Here is a 14,066-nt window from a genome sequence, read left to right on the forward strand (position 1 = left end):
AAGAGAGATTTATTATGGGAATACAGAGATGATCATTATTGGGAAAGCTATTAATAGATTAAAAGAGAAAATAACATATGGTTATTTTTATAATTACAATGATTAATACATTTAATAATTGGGATTAATACATTCCTAACTAAAAATCTTAGTAAACTAAGATTTAATTTGATAGAAACTCCTTAATTTAAAAGTGTTTATTAGAAGCCAACATGCTTATAAAACATACTCAGTAAAACAATGAAGCAATTTCTAGTAAAGTTAAGAACAATACAAGGATGCATGGTCTCATAGCTATTAGTTAGCTTAGTCAGAAGATTCTAGACAATCAGAAAGAGGCAAGAAAAAAAAATAGCTATAAATACCAGTAAGAAAGAGAACAAATGACGCAACTGCCAGTAAATCTAAGAGAATCAACTGAAAAACAAATATAAAATGGCTTGAAAACAGAAAAACAAATAATAGGAGTTTGGCAAAGTGCACACAACCACAAGAACATAGAAAAAGTAATAGTTTTCTATATAGCTGCAAGAACAAGTATGGTAGGCTGAATAGCGGCCCCCCAAAGATGTCCACATCCTGGTCCCTGGAATCTGTGAGCATGCTATATCACCTGGCAAAAGGCCTTTGTAAATGTGATTAAAATTGGGAGATTTTCCTGGGTTAGTCACATGAGCCCAATGTAGTGACAAGGGTCCTGATAAGAGGAAGACAAGAAAATCAGAGTAACTGGTTGGTGTGGCTCAGTTGGTTAAGCACAGTCCTGTGCACCAGAAGGTCTCCAGTTCAAATCCAGGTCAGGGCACATGCCCAGGTTTCAGGCTCAATCCCCAGTAGGGGGCATGCAAGAGACAGCCAATCAATGATTCTCTCATCATTAATGTTTCTATCTCTTTCACCCTCTCCCTTCTTCTCTGAAATCAATAAAAATATATATTTTTAAAAAGAAAATCTGGGTTAGAAAAAGATTTGTGGACAAAAGCAGAGGTTAAACTGATGAGCTTCAAAGATGGAGGATTCTACCAGGAATGTAGACAGGCTCCGGAAACTGGAAAGGGCAAAGAAGTGGATTTTCCCCTTTCCATAAGACAATAAGTTTGTGTTGTTTTAAGCCCCAAAATTTGCAGTAACTTATACCAGCAATCAGAAAGTAAAACACCAAATAAAAGACAATAGAAAAATTAAAAGATCCCTATTCACAAGAGAAGACACCATGAACAGCCCTAGTTCAGTTGGTTAGAGCGTCATCCCAATATACTAAGGTTATGGGTTTGATCCCCCAGTCAGATTCAAGCTCTCTCTCTCTCTCTCTCTCAAATAAATAAATAAAGCCCTAGCCGGTTTGGCTCAGTGGATAGAGCGTCGGCCTGTGGACTGAAGGGCTCCTGGTTCGATTCCAGTCAAGGGCACATGGCTGGTTTGTGGGCTCAATCCCCAGTAGGGTGCGTGCAGGAGGCAGCCAATCAATGATTCTCTCCCATCATTGATGTTTCTATCTCTCTCTTCTTCTCCCTTCCTCTCTGAAATCAATAAAAAATATATTTAATAGATAGATATTTGTATTAAATATTAAAAAAAAAACGAAAACAAAAAACCACCATAAACAAACTTCCAATACCTGAAAATAAATCTAACTAGAAATATCAAAGAGTTGCAGGAAGATTTTTTTAACTTCTTTTTCTGAAGGACAAAGAGGAAAACAATAAAGAGAGAAATGACACATCTGTGAACAGGAAGACTCGCAGGTGAAAAGAAATCAATTCTCTACCAATGAATCTAAATGGAATGTACTTCCAATGGTGATTCCGATGGCCCTCCTGGAAATGTGGTAAGTTTACACATTCATTCAATGACTATCTAGAAAGTTCTTACCATGTGCCAGGCATGCTTTAGGGGCTAAGGATAAAGTGGTGAACAAAGTCCCTGCACCTCATGGAATTCATTCTAGTTAGAAAGGCAGAAAATAAACAGTTACAAATAAATAAAAATACAATCTTGTGGGCTAGTAAAGACTATGAAGAAAAGCATCATAGTAGGATAGCTAGAATGCCCAGGGAAGGCCCTCTGTGGATGTGATACATAAGTAGAGACCTGAAGGATGTGAGTGAATGAGCCACCAAGAATGGAGACAGAAGGGTCACTCCGAGGGCTCCAAGGTCAAAGTCCCAGATGCAGGAATCAGTTGGGCACACACATTCAACAGAAAGCAGTTACTGCTAAATTCCTTTGGGAAAATTCATGAGACTAGCAAAGGGAAAAGATATTGAAAGAGGACAGGTATCAGTACCTATTATAAAGGTGTAACAGTGCTTCTCAACCTTTTTCCATTATAGTCCCATAAGCAGACTTTTTTATTATTTTTTAATATATTTTTATTGATTTCAGAGAGGAAGGGAGAGGGAGAGAAACGTCAATGATGAGAATCACTGACTGGCTGCCCCCTGCATGCCCCCTACTGGGGATTGAGCCCGCAAGTATGTGCTCTTGGCCGTAATCAAAACCCGGGACCCTTCACTCTGCAGGCTGATGCTCTATCCACTGAGCCAAAGCAGCTAGGGCCATAAACAGTCTTTTTTAAACAGCATTTCTATGGTGTTAGGGGCTAACACCACAGAAAATTGTGTTTCTTAGATACTGTGTGTATACTATGCTTCATATATAAAAAGAATAATATTTTTTGGCCCCTCAATAACCAATTTTTGCCCTCCTGGGTGAATTTTGCCCCCTGAAGGTGATATCACCCCCATTAAGAATGCTACAGTAGCCCTAACAGGTTTGGCTTGGTGGATAGAGCGTCGGCCTGTGGACTGAAAGGTCTCAGGTTCGATTCCGGTCAAGGGCATGGGCCTTGGTTGCGGGCACATCCCCAATAGGGAGTGTGCAGGAGGTGGCTTATTGATGTTTCTCTCTCATCAATGTTTCTAACTCTCTATCCCTCTCCCTTCCTCTCTGTAAAAAACCAATAAAATATATATATTTTTTTAAAAAAGAATGCTACAGTAATTAAACAGTTTGTAACTACCAAAGGTATAAGTGAAATAAATAGACCAACCCTGGCCAGTGTGACCCAGTGGTTTGAGCATCAACCTATGAACCAAGAGGTCACAGTTTGATTCCCAGTGAAGGCACATGCCCAGGCTCAATTCCCAGGAGAGGGCGTGTAGGAGGAAGCCGATCAATGATTCTCTCTCATCACTGATGTTTCTATCTCTCTCCCTCTCCTTTCCTCTCTGACATGAATAAAAAATATATTTAAAAATAAATAAATAAATCGATCGATAGAACAGAATAGAATCCAGAAATCAATGTATCTATGCATGGGAATTTATAAACAGTGAAATTTCAAACCAGTGGAATATAAATTGAGTTGGGAAATAGTTATCCATAGAAATAAGCTAACATTAGACTCCCACATGGTGCTGGGTATGCTCACGTAATGGTACAGTAGTGGTGGGTCTGCAATTCCTCCTGCTCACAGGAATGCAGGAGAGCAACTCTGGGCAAAATGAATCGCTGCTGCCTCTGTACTCCCTTAGTACCTTGCAAATACCTCAATTACATTTTGTTTCTTTGATTGTTAATCCTCACCTGAAGATTTTTTTTTTTTGCATTGATTTATAGAGAAAGTGGGAGATAGAGATTAGGAGGGGAAGAGAGAGAGAAACATCTATGTGAGAGAGACACATCGACTGGTTGCCTCCCACACCCACCTCGACTGGGGCCAGGGATCAAACCTGCAACCCAAGTACATGCCTTTGACAGGAAATCAAACCCAAGACCCTTAGGTGCATGGGCCAATGCTCTAACCACTGAGCTACTGACCAGGCCTCAATTACATTTTATGCATTGTATTACTGTTGATCCTTGTCTATCACCCCATGGAACTGAGAGCTCCTCATTCATCGTTGTGCTCCTAGCGTCCAGGATAGTGGCAAGCACAGCATTTCTAGTCGTTTAAATGTAAACAATCAGCAATAAGGGAAAGACTAAGTACCTCATATCATATTAACCCAATGGAACAGAGGTGCTCTGAATAAGACATAGTTTCTGCCCTTAATATGTATTTCATCTAGGAGAAGAGTTAACTCTGTCAGTATAACAAAAATACAAGAGGGTGCATAACAAATGTCATAAGGTAAATGTAAGCAATAATTAACATTTGGTAGATGCTTATTGTGTGTTAGGAATTGTGCTGGTTCTCCATAACTCATTCAGTCTCACAAGTCCATGAGACTCCAGATATGAGAAAGGTAATGCTTCTGGGAAAGGAGAGAATTAAAAGGAAGGATTTGGTGTCCTTGGGAGACTACGTGGTGATGGGGAAAAAGAACTCACAGGGAAATGCAAGATTCCAAAAGGCAAAAGAGAATCCTTGAATAGAATACACAATTCATCCCCACCTTCACCAAAAAACCCGAAAAATATCCTCTAAAGAAACTGCACTTCACTCAATGACAGAAGAGGGCACTCTTAACCTAGAAATCTTATTAATCCTCTTAATTACCAATTATGTCTAAGGAATTAATCGACACTAAGAAGACACTTTAATCAAAACATTTCAAATAGCACCGGGCTGGTGTGGCTCGGTTGGTTGGAGCGTGGTCCTGTGCACCAAGGGGTGGCAGATTCGATTCCCGATCAGGGCATATACCCAGGTTGTGGGTTCCATCCCTCTCTCCCCACCCCCCTTTCCTCTCCCTAAAAAAACAACTTACAGAAAGAATTAAAATGAGATTAAAAAGAAGTAAAAACATTTAATAGGCAGCTGAAATGGAATATAGACAAAGATCCAACATATGTATAATTAAAGTCCCTAAAGAAGAAAAACATTGAAACAGTTAACGTTTAAAACTATAATCCAGGATAACTTTACAAAAATTAGAAATATAAATACTGAAAGGGCCCACCAGATACCTGAGAAATCTCACCCAGAACAATCAAGCCACGTAAAACTATTAGACTTTAAAGACAAAGAAAAATCCTCAGCATCTCCACTCAAAGAAATAAATAAAGGTCCAAAGGCAAAAAAATTAGGTTGCATCAGACTTCTCAAATTCTAAATAAAAAGCAAAGTAATAATAGCACTGAATTTTAAGGAAACTCAAATCAAGAAACAGTGAAGCAAATTTTTATATTCGGCCAAGCAATCTTTCAAGTGTCAAGGCTACAGAGAAGTTTTAAATAAGTAAGAACTCAGGGAACACTGAACTGTTGAGGAGCCTACTAGAGGATGAGTTTCATCCAAGAGGTAACTAGGGGAACTGCAGGAGAAAGACTGATAGTGACTATTTGATATATTAAATTGTAGACTTCATACAAAAATAAAGGTGGGACAAGGTAGAAGAAAGATATAAATGGTATGTGTTCTGATAAAGTAAAAATAAAGCACCTAAAAATTGGGAGGAGGAGAGATAGAAAATAAAGGAAAATAGAATAGACCAATTTGACTGTTATATGGTCAATAAATGGAAGGTTAAGCATACCATTAAAAAGTGACAAATGGTGAAAAGTTATATAAGAAAACAGGAGACAGAGCACTTTAAGAGGTACAAAGGTAGCCATCAGAAAATATGTATGTAAACCTTCTTACAAATAAATAGATAAATAGATTGATAAACTAGCAAAGAAAACATCACATAAAGAAATACAGAAAATACAACATAATACATATAGTAAAATGAAATAATAGGACAGAGTTGAGTCTGAACATATCAATAACTGTAAATTGATTTAACTTATTTAAAATATTTTATTAAAAAGGGTTTTCAATTTGTCTCACAATGTAAGATCCAACTATATTCTGTATGCCTGAGGGACACCTAAAACAAAGTGATTCAGAAAAGCTAAAGATAAAGTGGAACAAAGAAATGGAAACCATAAGAAACTACGGGTTGTAATCCTGATTTAGGTAGAATTCAACACAAAGAGCATTAAATAAGGCAAAGAAGGACACTTTTTAATACAAAAAGCCACTATTCACAGTGAAGATAAAATGTGACCATCTTTATAAAGCCAAAAAAGAAAGAAAAGCGTAAGAAAGGATATAATAAATATGAAAGCAAACATTAATGACTCAGAGCAGGAGTCAGCAACTTTTCTTCTACAGTCAGTTAGGAAATATTTCAGGCTTTCTGGGCCATCAGCTCTGTCACAACCACTCAACTCTGCCTTCGTAGCACAAAAGCAGTCACAGACAATATGTAAGTGAGTTCTTTATTTACCCCATGAGTATGGTCCTACCTAGCTGGATCTACAATATCACTATCTTTTTTTTTTTTAATTACTTTCCCTGTTTTGGACACATTATAAATGACTGGATATCCCAAGCCAATTTCTGGCTTGACCATCTGCAAGTATGAATTTCTCAGGCTAATGGTTTGTAAGACAAGTAGGCAGACTTCAGACATAACTCCTCCAACACAGAACAGTTCTAATATTTATCATTTTGTGGGGAAATATGAGAAACAACGTTAAATTAATTGTGGCCTTTGACTATCTTTTGTTTGGACTTCAATTCTGTAAACAGGAATCAGCTATAGGGGATATTTTATAAGGTCACTATAGAGCTCAAATGATGCATGTTATTCGAAACCTGCATCATACACCACCCTCGGGGTTTTCTACCAGGGAATAGAGAGAAGAGTGCTCTATCCCCAGTTCTTTTTATTTTAATTCACAGTGAATACCTGAGCTGTGGTCAAGGAAGCTGCTTTTCTTATTACTGGGCACATTCGTAGAATGCTGTGTGTGACAGTGGCTTTCTCAACACAGATTAAGTCAGGACCTCTTGGGTGGAATGTGGATATCATCATCATTCTTTGTTTCCCCTTTTTAATTAATTTATATGTTAAATATACTTATATCCGGCCAAGCAATCTTTTTTATGTCAGAGAGGAAGGATAAGGAGCAAGAGATAGAAACATCAATGATGAGCGAGAATCATTGATTGACTGCCTCCTGCACACCCCACACTGGGGATTGAGCCCACAACTTGGGCCGGGAATTGAACCCATGACCTCCTGGTTCATAGGTCCATACTCAACTACTGAGCCATGATGGCTGGGGTTTGTTTGTTTGTTTCCTTTAAAAAAATCTTTCTTGTTGAGAGTATTACAAATGCCCGCCCCCTCCGCCATTGCCCCACTCCACCAGGTTCCCACCCCACCCCAGGCCTTCATGGCACTATTGTCTCTGCCCATGGATTATGCATATATGCATATAAGTTCTTTGGTTAATTTCTTCCCGCTACGAGCTGCAGTGGGTATGAGAGGGAGACCTCAGGAAGGCAGGAGCAGGACCCTCTTCTACGGTTTACCTTCAAAGCGGGCAGCCTCTCCACCTGGTTGGCCATAAATCTGTCTGGGAAACCCCAGTAGATGTAAGAACAAAAGACCTTATAGAGACTTCTGTGTCCCTTCCCACTAGGGGGAGCTGTGGAGTTGACAGAGCTGGCCTCTCCGTGGCATCCTCACAAGGCCCCGGGGCCTTTCTAAGGAACCTGACCCTCATTAGGCCACTGTTCTCTATGGCTGGTTACTGCGCTCACACATGGTCTGCTCTGGAGGCCTCTCTGCCCTGCCAGTGCTGACGTAGTGCAGCTCACATTTCTGATCCCCTGGAAGTTAGTTCCAGCTGTCTATACTGACTACCCTTCGGGCTCCGCTGCCTCAAGTTTGGGGTGAGAGACAGGAGGCTTCACAGAATGCTCAATCCATCACTACTGGGGAGCGCTGAGTTCAACAGTCCATTCCTGGTCCGTACCCTCTATGAGCCAGAACCCCTGTGTGGAAGGGGAGAGGTGGTAAGTTTCAGGCACCCTGATCCCCAAACAAAGTTGGTAGTTTATTAGGACTGGAAAGCAAATCTCTGGACTCCCAGACTAGCATTCTTTATGGTTCCCCACATCGTACAATTTACATATTTCGCCCGTGGTCCTGAGGTACGGGACAGAAAGGCATGCAAACCTACCTGCAGGTGCAGTTGTTATCATTATTTGCACTGAGTGCTGCTCGGGCGATCCCAGCAGGGTGATATTCACCGTGTAATCAGTTGCCGGGTACAGGTCTAAACACACTTCCGAAGCTCGTTCCCCCGTGGTGAAGTTAAACGATGTTGTGTGATAAAAATCACTCAGATACCACCTTCGACCCAGAATTTTAAACTGTCATGAGATTAAAAGAAAGTGTTGCATTACCTTTTCCGTTGGCTTGCAGATATCTAGACTAGAAGCAAAATAAATATAAAGCAAGAAGTTTTCTTCTATTTGTGCTGGCCCAGTTAGAAGTATGTTTAATGTAATAGCAAGCTAACCTGGGGAAGGACTTTACAAAGCTGCCTTACCTAGTCTACGCAACTTCCCCCTCAAACAGCCACAGACTAAGCTTAGCATGCACAACTTCATCTCAGATGAGCAAGATGTCAGGCTATTCTAAGATGACCCCTTAATACCTACCCAAGGAAGGAGATTGCCCTGAAGCTGCTGGGCAAAATTATTTTAAATTCCTTTCATTCCTAAGGAATCCATAGATAAGCCTCAAGGAACAGTTTTTAAACTTATGAGAACTACTCCAAATTATGCATTCAAAGCAACTGTGCAATGTTACTTCACTTATTCTTTTCTAGTTGAGCTCTGGTAAAAAAAATAATAATAATAAAGAAAAGAAAGAAATCATACCCCATCCATTACCAAACTCAAGTTGCAGGTATAACATAGGGACTTATAAGGGCAAATACATGTGAGGGCCCCGGAAGTAATGTAATGTGATCGCCCCTTGAACGGTCAGTGTTTCTTTAGCTGGGTGTTCATGTGGTTAGTGTTTCCTTTGATGCTCATGTCATTGGCTATCCCACCCCCAATCCTTCCGCATCACTGTCATTCTTCCTTAGTCATCCAACACTCTGTCACAGGACTCATGGGAGAGTCCTCTTTCCCCAATTCCCAGCATTCTCTTGTGTAATTCAAATGTTTTTATCCATAAGTCATCAAAACCTGGCCTCAGAATACCTTGAGCTCCATGCTATGAAGTTCTTTCACTGAACTTTAGTGACTCAGATCCACAGCCACATCCTAGACTGTGTCATCATCAGAGTTGCTCCACCAACATCTCACAACACCCTAATCATCTGCACTGCTCACTCCCACTAGAGATGATCTCTCTCAAGAAATCCCCCAAAATTTCCTCACTTAGAATTTTCTACCAAGCACTAGCAGGTTTTGCTCAGTGGTCACGTGATCTATTCCAGTCAAGGGTACTTCGGTTGTAGGCTCGATCCCCAGCCCTGGTTGGGGCACATGCAGGAGGCAACCAATCGATGTGTCTCTCTCATATTGATGTTTGTCTCTCTCTGTCTCCCCCTCTCCCTTCCACTCTCTCTAAAAATCAATGGAAAAATACCTTCAGGTGAGGATTAACAACAACAAAAAAGAAACGAAAGATATAAAAGTAAGGAACTAGGATGGCAGAGTGGACATCTGTAATTTTTGGCTGCCCAGGGTCCATCTGCTTGTTCTAATAGCACTGTGGTTTCCTTTTGGGAAACCACCACTTTAGTGTGAGCCTGAAAGCATATGATTCTCAACAAACACTTCTGTCATCTTCAAAAAAGTTCTGAATTTAAAACCTTTTTTGTTATTGTCATGCGTAGATGCTCTATCTTAAAAGAAGCTGATTTTTGCCTGAGTGTGTCTGTGTTCATGCCATACGTATACAGTATGGGTTTTTCACTCAATATTTTGTTTTTGAGACTTATCCATGATGAATTATTTTGACCTACTCCATTCATTTTTAGCACCTATATAATATTCAGTTTTATGACTGTATTATAAAATGGCTGAATAGCAGTAATTTCTTATGATTCAACCAAACATCACCATTATCTATTTTCCAACTGATGAACATTTAAGTTATCTTCAACATTTTATTATTGTAAGCAATGACGTAATGAAAATCCAATTACATATCCCTTAAGTGCAAGTCAAAATTGTCTCTAAGGTATATACTAAAAAGTAGAATTGCTGGGTCTTAGGGTGTGTATAACTTCTTTTTAACTATGTGGTATTTTCCTAACCACGTAGCTAACCAATTGTCTCAGAACCATTAATTGCTGTATTCGTTTGAAAGATCATTTTTTTATCATATATTAAATTATTTGGGCACCTGAATATGTTTCTAGGCCCAGTGTTCTCTATAATATTAAATATTGAATATTTCACTCACCTGCATAAAATCCTGCAGTGCCTCCACATGGACATCAAAACAAGATCAAAACGTAAAAGTACATGATCCAGGGCTTTTCATGATCTGGCCACTGCTTGGATTTTTGCCTCACCTCTTCCCACTTCCCCTTACTTTCTCTGTTCCCCAAGAGAGTCACATTCTCTGTTACTCAATTTGCTACTTTACTTGCCCAGTGTGCCCTTCTTCACCCTCACCCACCTCTTTTATCTGGTTAATTCTTGCTCACTCTCCTTGATTCAACACCGTCTTTACTTCTTGTTTTCAAAAAAAACTGTACCTGGCCACACACACATACACAATATCCTATTCATTTATTTACTTCTTATAAAATCACTCATTATAACATATTGTAATGGCCTGTTTAATCGTATAATTAGTTTGAATTTCCAGGCCCCAATACATGATATACTTTTGGTAAATGATTAATTAATTAATTTTAATTTAATACTTCGTCTACTCGTTGCCAGACGATTTGCTAGGCACCGAAAATATGGCACAAAAATAACAAATCTCAGTTCCTGCCTGAGCTTATTCATAATTTTACTTGAGATTTGTCACGTATAAAAAGTCAAGTTAAATGAGGACCAATAGCCATGCAATAAGTTTCTTAAAAACCCACATCCAAGTGTGAACTTAATAGCAAAATAAGCTGCAATTATTAAATGCACTAAATTATAATACATGTAAAATACCAGACAAAGAAAATGATAGCAAGTCACCAAATAAGGTCTTCCTTCAATTTAGTCCCTCACTTGTATCCATCTCACATCTCATATCCATCGCCAGAAACAAAAATCCAACTGTCTAGAGGTGCATTTCATGAGTGGTTTCAAACTTTGAATCCTCACTTGGAGAGCACCCAAACTTTTAAGTGACCCAATTCTTTAATAAATAACATAAGAGATCTTACTTGGTACATTTGTTCTGATCCAACTTTCCTAGAATGCCTGTTCAATTTCAAACAAGCTTCATTAAATAGTGAGACGTTGAAAATTCCATCATCTTCTAAGAGATCATCTTCTAAAAAATAAAAGAGAACATATGGAAAGGTTGCATCATCTTAGCAGAACGTATCGTGGCTAATTACAATTGAAATTCCAACATCTTAGTAGAGCCAATAGGGTGTTTAACAGCAAGACCATTGCATTTGGCTTCAAGTCCTGGCTCTCCAACTTCTTAACTGCATGACCTTAGCTAACCCACTTAGCCCCTCTGAACCTGTTTCCTAATCTGTGAAATCAAGTCATCCAGTTTGCTTCTCTTACATCATAGGCTATTGAGAGTACCAAATAAAAAAAAAAAAAAAAAAAGCATTTAAAAAATTGTTGTAAACTAATAAAGCTGTGGTATTTTTAGAAAGTTAATCCTATCACTTGGATAGTCCATAAGTAAAATGCCATGTTTTAAGCATATAAATAGCCAGAAAAATCTGAGAATAGGAAAAAGTTGAATAAAGGCAAAGGTCACGGAATAGAACTCTCGGAGTGAGTGTTTCCAACCTAGAAGATGACCAGAAAGTAGGTGACTAGTGAGATGTTTGTTCTCACAGCAGACAGTATTTCAGGAGACCTGCTCATATGAGTACTAGGGCAGTAAAATAATCAGAAGCAGACTAATTTCACCCACTATACACAAAAAAGTAATTTCATGCCTCCTGTAGTCTAATTCATTCCACCAATGCTCCATTTTCTTAATGTAATCAAAAGAAGAGGTTAGTAACGAATAAAGAACTCATAAAGAGTCTGGGAGTACTACAGCTAATTTTCAAGGAAAAGCAAATTTCCTACCACACAAGCCTGCGTGTTTTCTGCAAGTGAGAAAAAATTTGAATGTCTATCAGAGGGAAGCTTTTTATAAACACCTTTTATGTATATTTCTCCCACAGGAGTCTCTGCTACCTAAGAAGTAATGATGATTACAGTAAATTATTCTACTCAAAATCAGAACTGTCCACAGAACTGTAACCGTCACGGGCATTTGCAGCACAAGGCAATTAGCTGGGAGAAAATATTCTTGGCTTTAACTGGAAATGTGGAAATATGGTTATGAGAGAGAATCTGAAGGCCTATCACATGTTCTCCTTCATCTTCACAACTTTCATGTTAAAGGTTTCCTAAGGACATCAGAAATAAAAACTGTCACATGTATGCAAATGACTTTGAGGCGTATCAAATGTATGTTAAGAAATGTCACACGTGGTCTATGTACACAAACAGAACATAAAGCAAAACTGCCGTTTGCATAGTTCCCATCTCCATATGACTTTCCCACTTACAGCCATTATCACCTGAATTCAGGGGAGGATGGCAATGAGAATAAAGGCATCTGGTTCCCACTTCCCACCACAATCCAGAAAGAAGTGACTGAGAATTGTAAAAATGGGTCAGAATTTGCATCTGGGTTGGGAAGAAGGATGGGTTGCCATACAAAAGGCAGAAACATGAAGACAGTTCAGCTTAGCACAGTGTGGAAGGGAGCGGGAGAGAAAGAAAGACACCGAGAGATACCATGCAACATGCCTTCCAAGCAAAGGATATGGTCTCAAAGCCTCAAAGGATGGAACTGGAGGAGGACCGGTGTCCACAGAGGTGGGAGCTGGAAGCTAGAACAGCCACAGGACAAGAAAGTGACAAATTCCCCATCTGCAGCCGTTTATCCCAGGTGTTCCCAATCCTAACTGCACATCAGAACCCCCCAGACATAGCAGATCTAAAGTAAAGGTTGAACATCTTTTTTTTTTTTTTTTAATTCATCAAGCAATCTGATAGGCAGGCAGGGTACAAAGTATATGTACTACTATCACTACTATTGATAATAATAGTCCCTCTTTAGCACACTGGAGACCTTCTAAGGGGAGGCCTAGAACCTGGAGGTTCCATCAGCCGGGGCTGGCAAAAGGAGAGACTTGGTTCTTTCCTGCCTTCATAGGCTGTAAGATCATAATGAAGCCAGGCAATGCTGAGCTGGCTCAAGAGTGACAACAATACCTATCAGAACAGCAAAGTGCTCGGAAATAAAGCTCAGGGCAGTGGGTTTTCTCATAGCTGCTCCCCAAAGGACACTAGATCATCCAACTTACAGTAAATCCTTCAAAATGAGATCCTTCATTATGAGATAAGCATACTAATATTATCCAATAAAAAGTAAGATCAAAGGTATAACATATAAACATATATATAAATATATATATATTTATAAAGAAGAAGGAAGGGAGAGAAAGAGATCAAGAGAAACATTGAGGCAAGCATGAAAAATCGGTCCGCTGCCTCCTGAACACCCGCTACCGAGCATCAATCTCACAACCCAGGCATGTGCCCCACTGAGGAATCAAACCTGCAACCCTTCAGTGCAAGGGACGATGCCTAACCAACTGAGCCACACCGGTCAGGGCAATAGCATCTGTTTTATCAAAAAAAATGTCACACCTAAATAAAACTTTTATCTTCCAAGAATCAGTAATCCAGAAGGGGGTGGAGCCCATAAAATGATCCTACAAAGAACAAGAGGGCGATTGTGTTTAGAAGGCAAAGACTGAACATACTTTAGGGGCAGGGGGGAAATACTGAGCAAAATAATAGCAAAGTTAGGCAACATGTGTTATATACTTTCAGTAAAAAAATTTTGAAGATGGGTTCAAACAGATAAAGGATGAGATAATAAGAAAATGCACTAACAGAGGGGACATGGGTTAAGAGAGGCAGAAATAACAAGGAAACTGGATGAGGTAAAGAAACAAAAGGAAACGAAAGTGCAACAACAGAATATAAAGTGCATTAGAAATGATAGAGATCAGAAACGTCAACGCACATATGCATGAATGCATACAGA

At 39.3% G+C, this 14,066-nt stretch overlaps 1 protein-coding gene across 1 annotated transcript in view; it reads right to left on the bottom strand.

Annotated features, from left to right (window-relative positions):
- Positions 1-14,066, bottom strand: part of SUSD1 (sushi domain containing 1) — an 86,002-nt gene that overhangs the window by 22,823 nt on the left and 49,113 nt on the right. The window contains exons 9-10 of the mRNA XM_054726853.1: positions 11,149-11,258; positions 7,969-8,161 (exon numbers count right to left, since the gene is read on the bottom strand). Coding sequence (XP_054582828.1) covers positions 7,969-8,161; positions 11,149-11,258 — 303 coding nt within the window. The remainder of the gene's footprint in view (positions 1-7,968; positions 8,162-11,148; positions 11,259-14,066) is intronic.

Source organism: Eptesicus fuscus, chromosome 15 (genome assembly GCF_027574615.1).
Source record: "Eptesicus fuscus isolate TK198812 chromosome 15, DD_ASM_mEF_20220401, whole genome shotgun sequence".
Taxonomy (NCBI): domain Eukaryota; kingdom Metazoa; phylum Chordata; class Mammalia; order Chiroptera; family Vespertilionidae; genus Eptesicus; species Eptesicus fuscus.